This window comes from Cynara cardunculus, assembly GCF_001531365.2.
Source record: "Cynara cardunculus var. scolymus isolate 2C chromosome LG 13, CcrdV1, whole genome shotgun sequence".
In the NCBI taxonomy this organism is placed as follows: domain Eukaryota; kingdom Viridiplantae; phylum Streptophyta; class Magnoliopsida; order Asterales; family Asteraceae; genus Cynara; species Cynara cardunculus.
In genome coordinates, this window is record NC_037540.1 from 2,272,354 (window position 1) to 2,295,448 (window position 23,095).

At 35.2% G+C, this 23,095-nt stretch overlaps 4 protein-coding genes across 5 annotated transcripts in view; 2 read left to right on the top strand and 2 right to left on the bottom strand.

Annotated features, from left to right (window-relative positions):
- Positions 1-3,259: 3,259 nt before the first annotated feature.
- Positions 3,260-5,617, top strand: LOC112526121 (glycosyltransferase family 92 protein RCOM_0530710-like). The gene has a single exon (XM_025136511.1). It carries the CDS (start codon positions 3,723-3,725, stop codon positions 5,457-5,459), a length of 1,737 nt encoding a protein of 578 aa, XP_024992279.1. The 5' UTR covers positions 3,260-3,722; the 3' UTR covers positions 5,460-5,617.
- A 755-nt stretch (positions 5,618-6,372) lies between these two features.
- LOC112525150 (protein COFACTOR ASSEMBLY OF COMPLEX C SUBUNIT B CCB4, chloroplastic) lies at positions 6,373-10,876 on the bottom strand. 2 transcript variants are annotated; one of them, XM_025135134.1, is made up of 8 exons: positions 10,745-10,876; positions 10,490-10,656; positions 9,762-9,861; positions 8,641-8,714; positions 8,216-8,379; positions 8,030-8,100; positions 7,406-7,489; positions 6,373-6,707 (listed from the first exon to the last, which is right to left on the bottom strand). In XM_025135134.1, exons 1-8 carry the CDS (start codon positions 10,850-10,852, stop codon positions 6,618-6,620), a joined length of 858 nt encoding a protein of 285 aa, XP_024990902.1. In that variant the 5' UTR covers positions 10,853-10,876; the 3' UTR covers positions 6,373-6,617. The 2 variants fall into 2 exon arrangements, with proteins under 2 accessions (XP_024990902.1, XP_024990901.1); XM_025135133.1 differs by having other exon boundaries at positions 6,376-6,707; positions 8,195-8,379.
- Positions 10,877-12,984: 2,108 nt separating this feature from the next.
- Positions 12,985-17,988, top strand: LOC112525817. The gene is made up of 4 exons (XM_025136097.1): positions 12,985-13,191; positions 13,328-13,457; positions 15,349-15,654; positions 17,628-17,988. The coding sequence occupies exons 1-4, from the start codon at positions 13,070-13,072 to the stop codon at positions 17,733-17,735; spliced, it is 666 nt and encodes a 221-aa protein (XP_024991865.1). The 5' UTR covers positions 12,985-13,069; the 3' UTR covers positions 17,736-17,988.
- Positions 17,989-18,623: 635 nt separating this feature from the next.
- LOC112524320 (serine/threonine-protein phosphatase PP2A-2 catalytic subunit) overlaps positions 18,624-23,095 on the bottom strand; it is a 7,467-nt gene continuing 2,995 nt past the window's right edge. Inside the window, exons 3-6 of the mRNA XM_025134098.1 lie at positions 20,768-20,876; positions 20,611-20,688; positions 19,929-20,120; positions 18,624-19,069 (exon numbers count right to left, since the gene is read on the bottom strand). Of these exons, the coding sequence (XP_024989866.1) occupies positions 18,896-19,069; positions 19,929-20,120; positions 20,611-20,688; positions 20,768-20,876 (553 nt within the window). The 3' untranslated portion in view covers positions 18,624-18,895. The remainder of the gene's footprint in view (positions 19,070-19,928; positions 20,121-20,610; positions 20,689-20,767; positions 20,877-23,095) is intronic.

A 23,095-nucleotide genomic window follows, 5' to 3' on the forward strand; every position in this document is an offset into this window, starting at 1 on the left:
TCTTCACATCGGCTAGTCTTCGATTTTGCCAATGGCTTTAAGTATGTACCAAGACACCAACTTACAAAGAAACAATAACTACTAAGTGTTGCTAAGGTAGAGGAACAGATCAGTGGGTCATCACCAAATCAATAGGTGACCCAACAGTCCTCAAGGTCAAAACATTCAAATGCATTGACTCCGGACTATCTGCAGAGCAGGTGGTCCGTCCTGCGATTAGTCGGCTCGCATAACGGGTTGGATATCCAGGTTAATCAAAAAAAAAAAATTACTTTGAAGCATGAAAGATTAAAATTGAAATGAATTTAAACTATAGGAATGAAAAAAATAACAAATTTTAAATTATAAAGAAAAAATAATAATAAACTATAAATCATAAAAATGAAAATCATAATTTAAAAAATATAAAGACGAAAATAGAGATTTTCAAACAAATCATAATTTAGTTGATTATGATTCCATATAGAACCCTTTTTCCAAAAACACCAATATGAAAGAATGTTTTTTAGCTCATTCAGCAGCTAAGACTAGTGTGGGGCCCGGGATCAAACACATGACATGTCTTGTATTTGGCAAAATCATCCTATCTTTTTTGCCGACTGAACTACACACCATAGGCATTTATACAAAAGTATTGTATTAAGTTTTTATAATTATGATTTTTAAAATTGAACATTAAAATACATTTTAAATATTATATTTACATAAAAAAACTTGAAGTATCAAAATATTACGCAAACCATAAAAAATTGAGGTTTTGGGTTATTCAAGATCACTGGTGTATTAATTATTAAATGTTGTAGTATGTTATATAATGTCGAGAAGTAGAATTCGTAGAGCTTTCAAAGTTAGACTTTGATTTTCGTAAAATGATGTTAAGGTTATTGTTTTGACATTATCATCAATTTCAAGATTGAAAAGGAAGTTTCATAGAATTTGGTCATGGAACTGATACGTAAGTGTGATTATTACCTTAAATAAAGTACTGAATGATAAAGTTACCTCAAATGAATCCAGTTATTGATGTTTAGACACATGTTATGTCAACAGTGAAAAAAATCAACCAAGTGACTTAATATGCAGTAGGATGCATGTTTAGTGTTATTATATGATAGAATATCCTATTTGTTATCCTAAACTTGTAGGAAGTCGATAAAATTTGTGTGAAGTGAAACAAAATATATGAAAATCTCAAGTAAGTTTGATGTTAGTATGGTTATTGAATGTTCCATTTCCATTTCATTTGTTAAATGGTATTGTGAATGATTTAAAACATGCAAACATTTATTTTATGTTTAAAACTACATACATGAAAATGATATATTTTTTTGAAGTATATAATATTTATATACGACAAATAGAACAATAAACTCACACATTCTACTCACTTTGGTGAGGTCTGAACCCTAAACTTTTTAGGAGGCCAAAGACCGTTTGGTATGAAAATGATATATTGCACATGAATGTGTTGTGGGGTGGCATAATTCACACAATGAAGGGTATATGATAAGAAACTGTGATGACATCATGACAAGTAGGTCTGTCGGACTTTTATTAAAGACATCGTTAAAGTACAGCTGATGGGTCACACATCAAGTGAATGTAGTAAGCAACTATTTTGTATAATTACATGGTTATATGTGTTGTTAAGGTATGCAATGTTTATTTTAGAAGGTTGTTTCAATATGGTATATTTTGAATAATTGATATTAACATAACCCGACTATGAATCAGATCAATAATAATACATTATCAAAAGGAAAAAATGTTAGAGCTCAGTATTTTGAACTCAAATGTTTTACTTAATAAACAAGATGTAAGAAATGATTTTGTAATGAATTTTGAGATATATTAAATTATTTAAATTTGAGTCTTTTATTTTATTAAAAATTCCATTTGCCTGTATTGTACACCCATTTTAAGTTGTAGATGCTTTTTCTAATAAAACCATGAGGCCTTTTTAAAGCAACCCACAAAGCTTGGGGAAGTGATGTTTCCAACTGCAGTTAAAACGGATTATTATTGATTTGTGACATCAAATCAATAAGCAAACGATTTTGCATGATAATATCGATGATAAAAATATGTATTTAAATAGTATTTATGGTGTAAAATGAAAAAAAAGTCAAAAAGTTGTGAAATTAGCTTAAAACTAAAATAAATTAGAGTAAACTATGTGATTTGCTAAACTTTTCCGCATGGTTGAGAAATTAGGATTTTGTAATTTATTTGTTATTTTTATCATTATGATTTATAATTTATTGTTGTTCAGTGCTTGCGGTTTATAATTATTTATTGTTTTGGTCCCTTATATTTAAAATTAGGAATTAGTCCGTGGACGAAAATAACAATAAATTATAAATCATAATTTCTAAACCACAGATACAAAGATAAAAATTATGAGTAGACCACAAGATCAACCCTAATGAGATACGGTGGATCAATTTTCTTTCAAAGTGCAATTCATGAGTAGTTTGAGATTAAAAGTGATCAATGGTCCAAATTTCGTTCTTACATTTCTCACCTTAATTTCTATTCTCGCACAATACTCTCTCTCTCTCTATACATACATATGTATGTACATATATATATATATATATATAATATTTAGGGTTGGGATCCTGTGAAAAGAATTAATGTAAGAAGCGTAAGAAGGGATCCCTATTCTTGGATGCACCAGATCAATCCTCGTATCAAACATGATTAATGAGTGAGTTTGAGATTAAAAATGATCAAGCTTCAGATCTCATCTTACACTTCTCATCTTAACCCTCTATCTCACATGATGCTTCACCTATATATATATATATATATATATATATATATATATATATATATACACACACACTTATGATGTCTTTTATTTTAAATGGAAAACGAAGAAAAGGTAAAATGACTCTTAAACCTTCTTATGCAAGTCGACTGAGGGGATTTAACGAAAGAAAATCTGGATTAGCCTCAAGGATCAAAACAAAACATTTTTGGATACATTCTAGGGATCCAATCCGAAAAACAACAAACCACAAGGACCAAAATTGCAATTTACTCAAACAAGAATTGAATATTTATAATCTTTAATTTTACACATCCTATCATTATGATACTTTAGGGTTTTTTCAAACATATCTAAAAATAAGTAATTCTTATTTTATTTAAACATAAAATTTTATATTTTAGCTTTTTTTACTATTATATTTATTATTTTGTTTTTACAATAAAATCTTAAATTCCATCCTATCATACAGATTTATAACTAAGAACATGTGGAATAAGAGATCTAAAATTCCAAAATAAAGGTGGAAGTGGAACCCAGTCCAACGGAAGATACGAATTTGGGTTCGTAATGTAGCAATAACTGATTCAAAAGGTCATCGTTATTTGATGGAGAGACACGACACGACACGACACCAAAGTTGAATAGTTTTAGCAGCCTAAAATTTAATTAAAAAACACACATAAAATAATAATAGGGAAAGGGGTATCGACATGCGTCAAGTAGCAAATGCTCCTCCCACGTTCAAAATTCGTCTAAATCATTGAAACCTATTCTTTACGCGTCATAAAGGACCACCCTCCTTCACCTCCATTTTTTCCATATCCTTTTTTCTCAAAAACCCATTCCACTGTACAACTCCTACAGACAAACGTACAACTCCCTCAGACCACACCCTCTCGGCCGCCGCCGTAAAGATAGCAGATCCAAACTACTTGCATACTCTTTCATGGATTCTTCCGACCAACGCCGGAAGCGGAAGCGTTTTCTTAAACCCACACACCATTTCTTTTCTCTAAGATCTCTGCTTTATTCCTTATCTTTCTTTGCTTTCTTCTTTATCCTTTTCCGGCGACCCACGCCGTCGTTTTACCCTCTCGTCGGATCATCCGCATCGTTTACTTTCCATCGATTCTCCGGTGAGTTGACTCGGTTTAAGATTGACGATATAGTTCTGTTTCCTGATCATGTTCTAGTGTTGGTTTCGAAAGATGTCGGATTCGGCATTGGAAGATGGAATGGAAATAGAAAAGGATTGGAATGTGTGTACGGAAGTAATGATACCGATTCTGGTGGTGTTAGGGATGTGTTGTCGGTGGATGAATACAACGACATCCGGTGGCTCCTCCGCTGTCCGCTTCCTCCGCCGAACTTCTCATCGGTGGTCGGTATACGTAGCCAGGGTGGTGTGGTGGTGGGTACGGCGGACGGAGGGTTGAATTCGTGGGAGAATTTGGCGTACGAGGCGGTGGTGGATGGGAACACCGCGGTGGTGTTTGTGAAAGGGATTAGTCATAGACAGGATAAAGAATCCGACCCGAATCGGTTCAATTGCCATTTCGGGTTAGGGAATGAGAAATACATACTTACCTCTAGAGTATTAACAGCTGCTCAAGAAGTTGTAAGGTGTGTGTTGCCGAAAAGTCTCGAAACGCACCCGGAAAAGGCTCAGGGGATCCGAGTCACCGTTAGTTTTCGAATGCCAACGTTTCGTAACCGTAGAACCCACGATCACCGAGTCTTTGTTCCATCTGTCGCAAAGATATCGGGTTCGACATTGGAGGAGAAGAAACCGACACCGAAACACGAGCTTTGTGTCTGCACGATGCTGTGGAACCAAGCCGATTCAATTCGTGAATGGGTAACTTATCACTCGTGGCTAGGAGTCGAAAGATGGTTTATTTACGATAACAACAGCGATGACGAGATTCAGGAGGTGATCAACAAGCTCGATCTCGAGGGTTATAATGTTAGCAGACATGTTTGGCCATGGATCAAGACTCAAGAAGCTGGGTTTTCACATTGTGCTATAAGAGCTAGAGATGAATGTAATTGGGTTTCTTTCATGGATGTCGATGAGTTCTATTACTTTCCGAGGCTCACAGGGAGCGATTCCACGGGCCAGGATGCTCTCCGAACCTTAGTTTCAAACTACACTTCAACTTCTCCATCAACTGGGGAGCTTAGAACAGCTTGCCATAGTTTTGGGCCATCGGGTTTACGTTCGCCACCTAAGCAAGGGGTAACGGTAGGGTACACTTGCAGATTACAGAGTCCCGAAAGGCACAAATCGATCATCAGACCAGATGCGATGGATACGACTCTAATGAATGTGGTGCACCATTTCCACTTAAGGGAAGGTTTTGGTTATGAAGATGTGCGTCAAAGCACTGCTGTTATAAATCACTATAAGTATCAAGTTTGGGAGGCTTTTAGGGCAAAGTTTTACAGAAGGGTTGCTACGTATGTGGCTGATTGGCAAGATAGCCACAACGAAGGATCGAGAGATCGGGCGCCTGGGTTGGGAACGGAAGCAATCGAACCGGCCGACTGGAGACTAAGGTTCTGTGAAGTTTGGGATACTGGTTTAAGGGACTTTGTTCTAGCTAACTTAGCTGATATTTCAACTGGGGTTTTGCCATGGGCTAGATCTTTGGGACATACAGACATAGAGCAGATTCAGTGATATACTTTTCATTTGTTCATACATATATTCTTTTCTTCCATTTTGATATTAGTTTATTGTATTTTTCATCCATGGAGAAGGGTATGAATTCATTGGGGGATCTTTGGACAGTTGTAATATTATGACCATGTAATATAATTCTTTCTTTGGGTTTCACTGAATTGGTTGGGCTATGTTTCAAAGTTTCAATGCTATTTTGAACCTTTTTAATGTCATAATTAGGTTAAATCATACATTGAGAATGCCAAAAACAGGTTTTGATGTTGACTTGTGCAAAAAAAAAATACTTGACAAAGGTGTATTTAGCAATATACATGGGTGGAATGTTCACAAGCTAATTAACTAGTTGTCGGCTGATTTGTTATTTGCCCTGGAGTCGATCCGCTAAATGCACCCTACCTAGTAATTTTCTCATCACAAATCAACATCAAAACTCACTGTAATGCATGATTTTAATTTTGACATTAAAGATGGTGTATATTACCAATCCTCTTTGTCTTAGTTGTCGCTAGATGTATTTCTTATTTGTTTATTTGTCACCTAAAAAGCTAGAGGTTGATTGCTAAGCATAAATTAATCATATTTGTAAAAAATTAGATAATAAGTTAGATGACAATGTAACATGATCTAAATAGATTTGTTCGAAAATTAATTAGAAAAATATAGAGGGCATAGTTGGAAAAAGAAATAGAAAAAATGTCCCTAAAGCTTACTAAAATACTATCTGAAGTAACGTTTCAAAAGTTATAATATATCAGACCTTTTAAATAAGCTAAAAAAATAAGGTAACTTATGAATATCAAACAAAAAAATATTACTAATGAATTCTAGTTTCTTAAATTCTTAGATTGTATAGATTATTATTTCTAAGCTTAACACAATAAGGCAACCAAAATTAGATTCCTTGTTCCAAAAAGAGGCCATTATCTTATACCAAAAATAGAATCGAATGCATAATTATCAAGACAAAATGAGTACTATACATGTTATGTTAGTCTATAGAATATTAAATATATATATTTTCCCAATCAAACATGTTAATTATTCTATATTTTTATAACATATATTTTGTCTTAATGTCGGTTCATTTTTATATTTAAGTATTCCATTGTTCAGAAACTTACCTTGGTTGGAGCCCAACACAACTATGAAAAACCTTTATCTTGCTCTGCCACTTGCCAAAGGGATGCTGGTCATACGCTTAGAAAGCGTTGCATCCAGCTTCTCTCCTATTAACGTGATCCATGCCTGCAGATAGCAGCATATAAGGATAAAAGGTTGGTACTCGGTACCCATTTAAATAGAAGTAAAAGTTCATTGGATGATAACTATCTCACTAAAACCCTGTCCTATGACAATTGCCACACTTTTCTTCCTAGCTGTTATTAGAGGAAAACTACAAAACTTCCTTTGTATGGAAAATTCACATGTTCATATTCCCCTAATACCATCATTTACATATAAATTGATGCCATTGAACTAGGTCCTTGCCGTTGGTATGCGGACTAGACAAGATAGGACAAGTCGGGCAAGAGAGAGGTTGGCGGTGAAAGAATGGTGAAGGTTCTAATTTGATGGGTAGTTTAGTAATTAATCAATTTTGTCCCATCTCACTCTAGCCTCTGTTTTCTTATCTCACTCTAAGCTACAAATATGGGACAACAAATTTTTATTCTGTCATATCTCGTCAAGCGTACCAATTGCATCCAAGAAGGTTATTTTATATATCTAGCAAAAACTCAGACAATTACATTATAATTATATGTCGAATCAAACATTACAATGTTACTATGAATTTGATTGTTTGACACACTTCAAATGGATTTGGAGCGCGAAAGCACAATATAGGGGGACTTGGCACCGTGAAAACAAATTTATATCTTTATGGTTCGAAGATGAGTACATGACTAAAATATGGATGATTATCATAAAGGGCGAATGTGCACCTGGTCTGATGCTGTGAAGCCTCGGATGGTGTCACCCCCAAGTATTGCAATTCCTTTATCTCCAAGTGGTTGCAAGATGACTGCCTGTAATCGATATGCAGATTGAATGAAAAGTCTTGACTTTACATATGCTCAAGTGAACTTTTCACATCCTTACAGAAAGAAACAAAATTGCAACCAAAAATAGTGATCATTCTCCTATTTTGAAGCCTTTATATGATACCCTTCTCCTTCACATTGGGATATGAAAACACATATAGGTTAGGGTTTGTCTGTAAGCAACTTAACGAGCTTAATGGGATCACAGCTTATTCAGTGAGCTATACATGACTAATTGATAGTGGCTTAATGATATAGAAAGTGGCTTATTCAGTAAGCTTCTAGGGAGGAACTTTATGCCGAAAGTCAAGTTTTTTTTTTCCAAACCTGCCCCTCTTAATTAATAAACATGCTCCTTCCGTCTATGAAAGAACTCTCCCAAACAAAAACCTTCCAATCTATACAGATAGATCAATCCACTTAGACAACTTTATCCATACAGAACTTAATGAAAAACCAACCAACCAGAATGAATTACAAGAGCAAGTGCAAGTATCTGAAGCAGAGAAACTACTTATGTAGTACCTGTGTATTTGAAGGGAGAAATGGCAGCTCGGATTTTCCAGGATAAAGAGATAAGTTAGCCAAGTAGCTCTCTGTAAAAATTGTTAAACTTCAAAGCACATTCCTTATGATGAAGGAATTAGAATTTATTGGCAAGTACTTCAGATGTCATCATATATGGCTTACGCGATCCAGATTTAACAACACCTTGATAGATAGATCCTTGCATCAACTTATCAGCATCTACAACCAATGGTTCACCTTCATTAGAGGAAGCTGCAGAAGCACATCCAATTTGGAGAACACAAATGTCATCATATACAATAACTAGAGACCTGCTGCACGTCATGGCTGACAATGATTCCCATGCCCTGAGAAAAGCATGTGAGTGATACATCATGACCAAAAAATCTTGCATAGTTCATGTGCTGCTTCTATTAATCTTATTTTTGGAAGTATATACCATCTATATACACCAAAACTCACATGCCCTCCTCACCTTTAGTGAGGCTTTGAACCCTTGACCTCTAGGGAGGTTGGGATCTATTGGTAACTCACCGCTGGGCCAATAACCCTTTGGTGACTATTAACCTCTTTTATCATATTGTGTGGCATGTTTATGTTTCCCATACCATATTAGTTCAGAAGCTACAAGATCCGGAACGTTAGAATGTATTCTTTCACACTCCACACCTCGGGGTGGCACCTGAATTCAAAGTTTACAGTCATATTGATGTTTTCAATACACAAACAGAAATCTGAAGTTTGTGTATCAAACTCAAGGTTTAAAAAGGCGTGAGGTGTGGCTTGGAGGCGACGTCAAGCCTCAAGCCTTACACGCTAGGGCGAGGAGGCGACCTCTTTTAAGGCGTGACATAAGGCGACAAATTTGTATGTCATATATAGAATTATATATATATATATATATATATAGGGTTGGGTTCACGTGAGACCAAGGGTTTTTCGTGAGACCCGTAAGACCAATTTATGTTCATTGATCAACTTTATAAGCTAATGATCTAATGGTCTAAAGTTACACGGTGGCAATTTTGTGATTATTGAGAAGTCTTGTGGCGTTTATGAATGTTCAGATTGTAAATCTAATCCAAGGGTTAAGAATTGGTCTTACGGGTCTCACGAAAAATCCTTGGTCTCACATGATCCCAAGTCTATATATATATATATATAGGGGAGCGATCAAATGCAAACCACTCAATTTGTATATATATATATATCATATGATCACTCCTCTATATATATATATATACATATATATATATATATATATGTGTGTGTGTGTGTTTTCTATATATTATCTAATCAGATAATGATGTTAAAAAATGTACATTCATATTAGAAGAAGAAAATCATATAGATTATCATTATCAAAATAGGTTTTTGATTAAATATTTAAAATACAACTTAGAAAGGTAATTTATCAACTTCATTTTAATCGTGAGTCCGTAACGTTTATGAATTTGTGAAACTGTGAATGAATTAGTTAAATCTAAAGTTAAAAGTGTAAAAACAAAAACGATAAAAGAACAAAAAAAATAAAAAATGTATTTTTGTTGGAAAAAAATCACGCCTTATAAAAAACATGCGCCATGGCGTGATCCACACCTTACAAAAACGCTATGGGCCATTTCGTAACCGCAAAGACGTTTTTTGCAACATGGCGCATGGCGCGCCTTTTTGAACAGAGATCAAACTGATGAGTTGATTTCATGTATACAGCTAAAAGAGACCTTACCACGGATATGGTTTTCGGTCGAATTGATAGCCACACCAAACCAGCTAGAATATTAGTTACTGCCAACCCAATTGTAAGTAGATCAGCTCTAGACTGAGAACTGCCATTGAAAAACAGAAGTAACCTTTAGAGTAAGCATGCAATTGTAGACCTGTATACCCAATAGATTTGAACTGACAATTTAAACGACAAGCATGTGTCCACATACCGGTGAACTAACACGTTTTTCTGCCAAATTCATGAATCTTAAGAAGCTATGTTTGAAGTTTGATATTACCTATATAAAGAAGCTGCGTTTAGATAAACCATGTCCTTGGAAATTGGTCTAGGCTTTGCTGCTAATTGTCATCAACATTTTCCAATTCCTAATGCTTGTTATGATGTTTAATGTCGTTATCGATATCATTTTGTCAAGTTTAGAATCCACAAAAAATAGAAGCTGTTTTGAAACGGAGGTAGCATTTTTGGATCCTGATGAACTAGTGTACAGAGCTGATAATTGATTATTAGGTGCAAATACTGTTATTATCAAAAAAATAAAAAGCTCAAACACTACTGAAATGACCATTTCTAACATGTCTCCATGGAACAAGGACCAATAATGAAACCTATTCATTTAATCGCGTTAACAGAAAAAGGGAAGAGATCACAGAAACTTAATCACAAACTCAAAGCTATAGCAAATAAGAATTGAGTAGAACCAGCAAAATATAGGAAACATAGATTACCTGCTGGCATCAGCAACGGGAGCTATGCCGGAAATTGTCCTGTTAAACAGAACGGCAAACAGAGAGATCCCTCCGACGTAGATCGGCATGCTCCTGACAGCATCATCATTGTTTGATACCCATTCAGCAATTAATTCCCTCTTTGGCCTTGGTCCTCTATAACCTCCCTTCGATCGTCCAATAGAAACTTGAATTAGAGAGAGATACCTGTACATATACGCATACATATACATTCAAAGAGAGAAGGCAAGTAACCTGTAAGTTGGCGGAAACCCTAACGAATTGCCGGAAAGTGGGAAGACGGTGACCAGAGGAGATATGAGGGTTTAACGGGACTGAACGGAGAAGATTTCCCGCTTCCATTAGACCGTTTACGAAAGAAGCTCCGTTATTAGGTGGATAAGAAGAGTGTAGTTATTATATTGTACGAAAGATTTGTCTTACAAGTCCCTTAACTATTAACAAAACTCCATTTTACCCCTCCAATTCCACTTAAAATGTAAATATACTCCCTCCACAGTGACACGGTCCAAGTATGTGACTAACGGATTTTGATAGCCTGAAAATCATTTTAACGGACTACAAAACATCGTGTTATGCATGGCCGATTATTAACACGTTAAATCTTGATTTCTGATCAGGACCCCAAAATTTCGGGCCCCGATTTTAACTGCATCTATGGCCTGGATTTATATAATCCAACATGTGAACTCATCTTAATGAAAAACTATCTAATTTCTTTCAAAATCAAAAGAAACTGTTTAAATTCAAAATTTTCTGATAAAAAAACAAAACGACTATTTCATTTTCATCCTCTTTCTTGTTTTAATTTGTAAGATTTTTAATATGATATGATAATTTATATTTTATCTTGTGTATTACTCATTTAAGACGATCGATAGTTTTACTACAAGTGTAACAGAATTTTTCTAAAAAGATTGAGACAACCCTGGTGTTATGAATTCGAGCATCAATAGCATCACAAAAACTACGATTTATCCGTCATTCATGTCATCTACGTATAAAACAAGCACACATGACAAAGCAAAGTTTTGGAAAAGGATGAGGAAAAACGAGTGCAACTTTTGATACAGTTGTTTTGTATGTTGTATGGGAACTTTAATGAAAACGGGCATAAATAAGAATTTAACTGAATAGTGGTTGGGATTTTAGGATTTTAATGAAAGAAGGTAATATACAAATTAATATGATAATCATATGGAGAACAAATTTTTACTGTAAAAGGTGAATGAGGGGCTAGTTAATGAAAACAAAAAACCGACCATTAGAGCAGAAGAATGATTTTATACCATGTTTGCATCGTTTAAATTTTTTATTATTGTTTTTCAATAAGTTAGTTTATAGTTGTCAAACATGGCCGAAATGTCTTCTCTTTCCGACTTCTCTTGTATTCATGTGTTATTTTCATCATAATTTTTTAATTATCCTGATTTTAAGGTTGTTTTAAAAATTAAAGAAACAACTGGGTGCAAAATAGTGTATATTTACAAATTATAGATATGTAATTTTTAGTAGAGACCTTCGGTGCGAAATAGAAATACAACATATAAATAATCATCTGTATGTTTATTTGATAGAGATGACACTATATATATATATATATACACACACACTTGAGATCACGTGAGACAAGTCTGTTTTCGTGAGATCCATGAGACCATTTTTTTACACTTGAAACTTCACAGCAAAACGCTGTGAAGCTAACATTTACAGTGTTTTTGCTGTGAAGTTTCAAGTGTAAGAAATTGGTCTCATAGGCTTCGCAAAAACAGAACGATGTTATATGAACCCAACCCTCTATATATTTGTGAAAGATGGGGGAATAAACCAAATCAAATAAATTCAATATATCCTATTTGAAAGTAAATAGTGAAAAGATAAGATATATGTAAATGTAAGATGTTTCTGAAAAGACCATCAACATGGTCTATAATAGGTATTAAAATTAAATAAATCTTATAATTGACCATCAGATATATAATTTTTTATTATATATTAAAATAATATTTGATTATTTATTAAATATTTAAAAATATCATTCAATATACATAAATAAGAAAATGTGGATTTTTTAGATCTATACTATTAACAATTTCTAATGGGGAATAAATGATTAAAAGTTGATCGCTTGTTGTTTGGTTAGTATTTGATTAAGTCCTGTATGAATAAAGTTTTATTTATAAGAGTTTTTTTACATATAGATGAAAATATTTTTTTTAATCAGGAGTGCGGTTTTGGAAAAAAAATTAACTTTCTATATAAAGTTCATCTTAAAAACTTACTGAATAAACCACTTTCTATATCATTAAGTCACCACCAAATAGTCATTTATAATGACCAAATAAGGTGCAAGTCCAATTAAGCTCATTAAGCTATTAACAAAAAGGGTCTTAATTATTTTGTTGAGCTTAATGACAATTTAGGGACCTGAGTGACATTTAATTAAAGTATAGGGGCATTATCTGTAAACATTTGATCACCGCTCTGATCAAATTGATCTCTGCGGATGAAAATAGACAAATATAGGGAAAACGCAGTTCGGAAGAATCTACGGTGAAGATGCCGACGGCGTCTTCCAAATTCACATCGTTCGATCTTCATCAGCCTCTGTTCATAGCTGCCATTATTTTTAATTTCTTCGTGGTTTATGCTTCCTCAGATCTATCCATACCACAGGAATTGTAAGAAAACCCTCTTTCTATATGTATAATGTAAATTGTTACAAATATGATCCAAATTCAATGATATCTTGTCAATAATCTGTTATTTCTTTACCGATCAATTAATTTTGAGGATTTTGATTCGAAAATTGTGCAGAGGAGGAGGAAGAGGAAGAGGAGTTGGACTGAGAAGTTTGAAGAGTTTTAAGGAAAAGAAAACTGGCACAAACATAACTTTCGATTGCTCTCCTTCTGGTCCATGCGTCCCTTGCCAATACTCGGAAAAGGTCTCATCGCCTCACATAATCATTTGCAGTCAGTATTATGTATTTATGTTTTGTGTTTTTCTTTATCTATGTGACTGCAATGTTTGATCTATGCTAAGGAAGGGTAGGATATGTTTCACATAGACTTGATTTAAGTATGTTGATGCATTTTCATTGGGTAGCAGAATCCAAGATGATGCTGACCCTTTCTGAAAATACTATCTCAGTCACAAAAAATGTTCGAGTTTGATATGAATTATCAACTGTAGTACTCTCCAAAATCAAAATTGACATAGATGATAGGTGTTTTCGATTGTCTATCCCCATTTTTTTAAATTTAAATACTATTTTACCCCTCCATCCTTCGAGGTTGTGTGAGATTTTCTCGGTTACTTTGGATTGATTTTACCATGCTAATGTAGTAATCAATTAATCCTCAACCAAAATAGTTGTCAATTTTGAAGATAAAAAAGTAACTCATTCCTGTCAAATGTGGACTTCTTTTTGAGGGATGAAGACACCAATACAATTCTAGTTGTAATGTGTATGCACTCTATAAGTATAATTTGGTTACCTTGTTTTTCATATCTCAAAGAAAGGGAAAATCCTGTCAACCTTTTAGTTGACAAGCACCCGTTTAATAGCGAAAGTCAAATTGTATCTCCTTTAGTATTATTAGGGTTTTTTTTTTCAACAGGAGAGTGTATTTGCGTTCTATTGGACAATTACGTTGAACCATACACAGAGACACAAGAATGCAAAATTGCTTGAGCAATTCAATGTAGTTTTATGTTGAATCGAGGAAGGTAAACATGAACTACCCATGTTTTACTAGGAATTATGGATAGCAATTAGCAAGGGGTTCCCTTTACTGTTGTCCTAGGAATATCATAGTCACATGAACACGGTCTATTTGGGTGCAAGTGTGTACATAATGGTTGTCAGGGACAATATGATGGTAATTGCTCAGTACTCATGATACAGCTAGTTAATGCATTTGGCACTCGTGATAGATGATACATCTCTTAGTGCCTTATATATATATGTATGTATGTTACGAATAAAGTAATGTGGGAGTTCTCCGACAAAGTATGCCAAGTCTTGTGGCTAGTGAATATATCCCTGTGGTAATAAACTACCAAACTTCCAATTTTTTATTGGCATATGCTCCATGCTCCATAAAACTATGATTAGAATTATCTTTTAGGCACAATGGCATTTATGATAGTTCTGCAAAGCTGCTAGGAAAGTATTGTATTGTAATGGTAAGCACCTTTTCTATTGCTAGAATTCATTAGGTTTTCCATGCCATGCAAAATTCAACAAAGTTTGCATGGGATAGAAGCCTAACAGCTTACACATAATAAGTACAGTGGTTCTGCTACACAACACTTAAGAGAATGAACTTTGTCTGTCGGAAAACACTCGTGCTAGATTGTAGGAAGTTGCCATCTATATGACTCATTATTCACGAGTATCCATTCAAGTAACGTGTTATGCTCTTATTTTATCAAGGCAAACCTCCTCCTTGGAATCTCAGGCTACATAATTAAGCTGCTCTTTTAAGAGACTAATAGCTTATGAAAGATGTAACTTGTTTCTTCATATATTTTTTATTGCATCATGGTATCTTCATATATTTTTTATTACATCCTGGTGTATATTCCTCGGGTGTTATTGTTCTATGATCGGAATCTTCACAGTACCCTTCATAAGGATATTCATTTATAGGTATAATTCACAAAGATCTAACCTTAAAAGAAAATCTAAAGAAGAAGATGGGAGAGATGGAAGAGCAGAGATCTTGTGTTACTGTGTGTGAGAGAGAGGAGAGACTAAACCACAATCCTTTGTTTACTTTCAAGAATCATTGGCTTCTTCCTACTTACCTACATTTCATATCTTCTTGCAGAAAGATGATACTTACCGCTGTAGTGAAACTGGGTATCGTATTCCTATGAAGTGTAGGAACCTTGAAACTCAGGTAGATGAAGAAAATGACAAGAAGAGGCAGAAGGGCCGAAGTACTCTTGAAAATGCTGACAAACTAAAATTACATGTATTGGTGCACAATGCAGAAGATCCGACTACTTTAATAAGACAGCGAAATCTATTGGAAGAGTCATCCAGCAGAGAAGATGGATCAGGAATCTACATAACTTACAGAAGCTGTATACCTGCCATTAACGAAGAGAAGCTTTCGGTACTTGGCTTTGAGGTTTGTTCTCAATTAGTAATCCCGCACCTCATCTCTTTATTTTCCACTAGCTCTTTGTCCATACCTATGCAGATTTTTTTAAGTGAAACATTAGAAAAGGTACATGTCCACTTACATCTGAAATAGCATATGTAATTATATAATATAATAATTTAACCAATAGCTGAGTTATGATAGGATCATTAAAACCAAATGAACCCAGTATATCCCACACAGAGGTAGGGTCGGGAGTAAGATGCATGTAGATCTTACCTCTACTCCCAAGGGTAGAGAGATTGTTTCCGTGAAGGACTCGTTTGCAAAGCAAAAGCAAGCAACAAAGAGACATGAGGGAAAAGTGGCATAGTAACATAGTACATACGAGTTTGAAAACATAAAAGATACAAGAAAACATAAATAAAAGATAGCATGATTAAGTTAACCAAAAATTTAATGCATTATCTTCAAAAAGATAATAAATTATTTGCTTTTTTTAAGATGTAATGAAGAGATACTAAAGTATTACTCAAGGTTCGAAATGGCGTGAGGCGTGGCGGCAAGGTCAAGCCTCAAGCCTTACACGCAACGGCGAGGACGCGGCGTTTTTCTAGGCCTGACATAAAGCGGCAAATTTGTATGTTATATATAGAATTATACATATACATATATGTTTTCTATATATTATTCTAATCATATAATGATATCAAAAAATGTACATTCATACTAGAAGAAGAAAAATCATATAGATTATTATTATAAAAATTGGTTTTGATTGAATATTTAAAATAGAACTTAGAAAAGTAATTTTACAACTTCATTTTAATCGTGAGTCAATAACGTTTATGAATTCGTGAAAATGTGAGTGATGTGATTAGATAAATCTATAAAAGTGATAATGGTAAGGAGAATTGGAAACTCGGTCAGCAATGATTCCTCGTCTTATTATATAGTATACAAACGTCTTCTGAATCCTTATTCCATGACAAATTAAACTAGGGTCTTAGGATCTTTTAATAGACTCTAGAAATCTGTTAGAATGTAATCCTACATAAACTTTATGGACTCACGATTAAAATGAAGTTATAAAAGTGATTAGATAAATCTGTAAGTCTATAAACGTTATAACATTTATGAATTCGTGAAACTGTCCCAACCCTCACTTGCCTTACTGGCTAAGATTGTTGGTAATTACCATCATCTCTGACCAGGTCGGTGGTAAACGTTGACCCAGTAAGAGTCACCACCCTCACTTACCGGGTAAGATTCTTGGTCAACAATATGGTACGTAAGTTTATTGATAAACACTATCATATTTGACCTGATAAGCGTCTCTTACCCGGTAAGAGCCAGTATAATGTTTAGTTACCCAGTAAGAGGCAATAAGGGGATGCTTACCAAACACTTAAGGGGCTATTTGGTTGGTTTTCCATTAAGTTGTGAATGTATAAAGCTGTATGTATGGATTAATCTGTCTACATAGATTGGGGAGGTTTTTGTTTGCAAGGGCTTTTTAAATAGATGGAAGGAGAGTGTTTCTTAATTGGGAGGGAAAGGTTTGGAAAAAACCTGTCTTTCTGCATAAAGCTCCCCTAGAAGTCCATTGAATAAGCCACCTTCTTCTATATTATTAAGCCACTACCAAACAGTCATGTATAGCTGACCGAATAAGCTGTGAGTTCCATTAAGCTCATTAAGCTGCTAACAAACAAGCCAATTTTTCTGCTGCTTCGTTCACCATACGTTAATCTTTATTCCTTCTACCTGCTTGCTCACACGTTGCACGCAGGGGGTCTTCATGGAAACAAATCTACTCTTTCGGGTAGAGTGTGTACCACCCCTCGGCCGCCCCGTGGGGTGGGATTTACTGTGTTAGTTTGGTTTGGTTTGGTTCGGTTTTAGGTTTTTAAATATGTTGTTTACATGAGGATCCCTTTATGCATTATTTGGAGTTCATTCTTGAGATTGACTCATTTTGTGATCAACATGGGACACAGGCAATAATATTGCTGCTGCTGGCAAGTAGTTTATTTGTAATCTTCAGACGTAAGGGAACTTTGGTTATGCCGGGAGCAGTAAGAGTTCCTACCAACTCGAGGTTTTAAGTTTCGGCCAAACGACTAGACACGTACTTCCTATGGTACAGATTATTAATTAGGTACTGGATCGATCGATCGATGAATGGATGTTTGCCTCCTTTTTCTTTCTTTGTATGATAGCATGTAATCAGATGATTCTTTTGTTATTTTGCAAAACATTAGGCCACACAAAAGCTTGTAATTTTGAGTTATATGCTCCATCTGTAAAACTATCTTTAACAAAAATATTCAGTTAACCGGTGCACATTTCTTGTTTAAATATGCAAGATATCATCCAGGTGCAGAAGAAATTGCATGACTATGTTATGCATCATGCTCCAAAGGTTGTAAGTTACTCTAAAATTTGACCGTTTTAGACTTTGAAAGCTCGGGTGATGTCAAAGGGTTGACTTGTTTTTTGAGCTTGTTAAAAAAGATCAGGTCATAAATTAGCTTATAAGCTAACTTCTGAAAAGCTACTTTACCATACACTTACCGGATAAGTGTTTATTAAGTGTTAATTACCTTACAAGGTAAGCATGTCAAGAACCAACGATCTTCCCAGTACCAAGAATTTTACCCGATGAGTAATGGAGAAGGCTTATGCGGTTAGTGATCATCGGGTACTAGACGCTTACTAACAATCCATTTTAATGACCAAGAATGTTACCGATAAGTTAAGAGAGAGTGGTGATTCTTACCAATAAGCGCTTGATTGACTGCCCCTTGGTGCTTCAATAAGCTCCGAAAGGGTTCTTTTTCAATCATAAATGACCAAAAACTTTTTCTATCATCCAACTCATCAGCTAGTTTTTAATAAACGTGACCAATTAATTTATCAACTAGCAGCTATCTTTATCAGCTAATTTGACAAACAAAGACATTGAAGATTATATACCAGTAATTGCCAGGACATTCATGAAAAGTCTTGTTTAGTTTTTTTTTTTCTAACATAAAAATTTGCAAAAATAGTGCACCACAATATTACTGTCTGCCTTTTCCTTCTCTGAAGAACATATGCACAAAAGATGACAAAAAAGAAGAAAATGCGAGTTTGGTTTTGTCAACAAAGAATGATGTTGACAATAAACAACAAAACTCCTCTCTTTTCTTAAGATAAACATCTACAAGAGAGGGGGTTTACAAACAACCCACCCATTTGGGCGTAAGTATCGAGATCGATTTGATTATAAAAAGTAATCAGGTGTCTTTCGAGTAGTGTCTGGCTCAATCTGTCTTGGGGCCGGATCGAATTGAAGAAAGTTCTGTTCCATGTTTTCGCCGATTTCCAGAATAGCAGCCATGTTCCCACACCGATAACAGTAGTTTGGAGCACTAAATACCGTCACCACATTCTTTTCCTGAGAATAGAAATAAATGAGACTCGATATAAATAATACTCGAAATCCATCCTTACTGTTGTGGGACCATGAAATTACAACAAAAATAGTAATCAATTAATCTTTACCACAAAGACTTGTGTGTAAAACTAAGGCATGTTTCTTAGCAGTTTAATTAGTTGAATGGGACTGACAACTTATTCGGCCAGCTACATGATTGTTAGGTAGTGGCTTGATGCATATAAAGTTGTTTATTCAGTAAGCTTCTAGGGGGAGATTTATGCAAAAAGCCAAGTTTTTTTCCACATCTGCCTCTTTCAGTTAGAAAACACGCTCTTTCCATCCATGAAAAAACCCTTTCAAACAAAAATCTTTCCAGTCTATACAGATAGATCCATTCAGCTTTTGTATATAGAACTTACTGAAAAACCAACCAAACAGCTTCTAAGCTGGAGAAACTACAAAGATAGTAATCAAATGAACTTTGGCGGGTATGCAAAAAAACGTAAAATAGTCCATGTCAATACTGATAGTAAAGCATAATACCTACCTAATTAAAGAAAGTGGAAGGCAATTCAGGTATAAAAGAGGTTAGCAATAACCATATCGGGCCTGATTGTTAGCAGCTTAATGATCTTAATGGGACTCACAACTTATTCAGTCAGCTATACATGAATATTTGGTGGTGGCTTAATAATATAGAAAGTTGGCTTATTTAGTAAGCTTCCAAACCTGCCCCTCTCAATAAAAAAAACACGCTCCTTCCATCTATGAAACAACCTTCCTAAACAAAAATCTTCCTAATTTACACACACAACTTTATGCAGACAGGACTTAGCTGGCCATAAAAATGTTTTGATGGTCACAGAGATTGACGAACCTGGCACCAGTTGAAACCTTCCATGACGAGCTGGTGTGCTCTTGAGATCAGACTGAGTCCATTAGTATGATTAAACTGAGAAGCTATATCTTGTCCAAAAGTATAGCCAGCTCCACGTGGAGAAATCCCCCATCCACATCTGTCATCCGGATCAGACCACAATAGATCGCACATAGGTCCCTCATGTGGAACCTACAAAGTCATCACACAAAGTAGGTAAATCTGAAAGAAAAAAACAGTTTCAGCAGAATTAAGGAATTAAAGAGTTCCCTAAAGGGTCTTTGCCCTCCTAGGAGGTCAATGGTTCAAACCTCACGAGGAGGGTGTGAGTTTATTTGTTCTATTTGCCGTATAAGAATATTATATACTTTAAAAAAATGATTAATTCGGCCTCACATCAAAAAATACTGATGCAGGTGAAGTAGTGCTATAGCCTATATGGAAGCAAAGCATCATTAAACTAATTACCATGTACAAACTGGTAAATGAAATCCACGTGGAAGAGCATGTATTTTTTGAAAAGATAAGGCAACAAATACACACTTAAAGAAACTTCTTCCAAATATGGAAATAAGAAAGTGTAGGTTCATAATAGAATGTGTGTAATTCCATGATCATTTCATGCGATGAAGGAAAGATCATTTTCAAATCAAAAGACATTCTATTCTAAAAGTTCAAGTACCTCCTGTATGCGGTCCAAGGCTCGGATATTGTCTAGCGTATCCAATGATGGTGAAAGACCTCCATGCAAGCAAAAGATCTATATGATGCAGCAACAGGTCCATTAGTTACGGCAACAAGACGTATGACAGGGATAAACATGTGTCTGTTATTCTAACCTGGCTCTCGATAAGTGCTGTAAGAGGTAGGTAATCAAAAAGGTCAGTAAAATGCTTCCAAACATTTGCATTTCCGTACTTCCTCAAACATTCATCATAGAAACCATACCTGAGATGAAGAGAAAGGTATATGAGTAACGAAAACAAAGTGAAAGGTAAAGAAACAAAAATACAGAATCAATACAAAAGTTATTAGAAGTTTATAGTACATGCAAAACAAAAATTGGCATAAAGGTCCCTCAACAAAAATTAAGTAGAACTTTAGACCATGTGATTTTGTACATACCAAACTATCCATTGTCATGTTGTGGGAAATAGAAACTTCACATTTTAGTCTCTTTGGAATACTGGTGATAAATTTGTATACTTCCACTAATATTTCTTATTCCACCAACTCGAATTAGGTTTAGGTTACAATAGCTTACAAAAGTTTCTGTAGACAGTACTAAAAATATGAAATGTATGTCTTTTCATTTAACTGTAATACAATGGAATGTATTTGTAGGGAATATTGGCGGGGTTAGAAGTGTCCTGCTTAACAAGTGTACATGGGGACTACATGGGGGGTTTTTAGCAATTGCATGCACAAACCTTTTAACTGCACTTCATCTCAGTTGCTCATATGTTTGTCATAATTATAACGAACACAGTGGGGGCAGGAGTGGAAGCAAGATATGAGGAAATGGCATCAAGTATAGCACAACCCTCACACGTGTAGATACATAATTTACTACTCTTGTACTCTGTCATTCTTACTTGGTAAAAATGCTTAGAAAAGAGCCACTTCCTTAACTCTCTGTACATATATGCAATTGAATGCACCTATCATTTAATAGAAGTAATAACATCCTATGTTCTAATTACCATTATTGTGGTTTACAACAATATTTTTGGGGGAGTAGAAACAAAACATTAGTTTTACGAAGCATAGATGGGAAGAGGAAGCCGGAAAGCCGCCTTTTTTCTCTTCAACCTGACAGTTCTAAGAAGCAGGACGGTTGGACATAATGTATGCATCAGTGATGGATTTTGAACCAGGAAACACAAGGCAACATGCCAATTCCTTGAAGCCTAAGAGAAATGATAATGTTCCTAGCAAGAAATATCATGTGTGACACCCATATACTAAATCTTCAGACAGGTGGATAAAGAGTGAGATAGGAGTGGAAAGGGCATCCTTCTGATAGCTCATGCCAAAAGAGGTGAGAACAAGCCTTCATTTACTTCCTCTGCCATCTCAACACAAAAATAACATCTAAAAGTATTCAACTTTTAACCATATTACCTCAGAATATGGTAGTTAAGATCCAATCACAACATATCTGAAATTTCCTTTTTCAATCCTTGGCGAAGTTGTTTTTTTTTTAAGTATATAATATTTATATACGGCAAATGCAACAAATAAACTCACACACCCTCCTCACCTATGGTGAGGTTTGAACCCCCTGACCTCCTAGAAGGCCAAGGGCTACGATACCGCTAGGCCAAAGGCCCTTTGGTCCTTGGCGAAGTTGTTACAAGTGAAATAGGTCAAAATTTTGGATAAGCCAATGAAGAAAACCAAATCAAGTATCCAACCTATGCTTATCAAACCAAGAGTGTCATGCAATGGTATACCTTGGACAAAGTAAGAATAAAGAGGCAGCTGAAGCTTTGTATGAGCATTGAGCCATGAATAAAAATAAATAAAATCCAAGAATAGGTCATGTTACAATAAAGAAGCAACTGATATTCTATTATTTCAGGCTATGTGACCTGCGGCATTCTTTCATGTAAGTGGGCTTGAAAGATCAGAAGTTCAAATTTTACCCATAAATGGAAGGTTTATCTAAATACTACAGCAATATGATCATAGTCTATCTAAAGGGGGGGAAATTGGCACCCATGCAACACAAACACTATGACAGCAACAATACTACATCCAGCCCCATGAGATTAGGTCTCAAGGTCTGAATCCAGTCAGGTGCATGCTATCAATTCCTGTTGTGGGACATGCCCCCTGGCTGGAAGGTTAGAAATTTGTCCGGTCGTATGGAAAAAGGGGGGGGGGAGGGGTTTGCATGACCCCGGGAAACAGGTACCAATTCCACAGTTCTAAATTCTAACCAATACTACACCTAACTAACAGATAATGCAGGCAGCATAAAAAACAAATATATTTAGAGGTATCAGGCATGCTATAATACCAAAATTTAAATGCAAAACATTGAAGTTCAAAGAAGTCTTTGATACATATTGATACGCACCTTGGCCAACCGGGTCAGATACTGTCCGCTTTGGGTTAACCCGCACGGCTTTACAAAACGCGTCTTACCAGTTAGGCCAAGG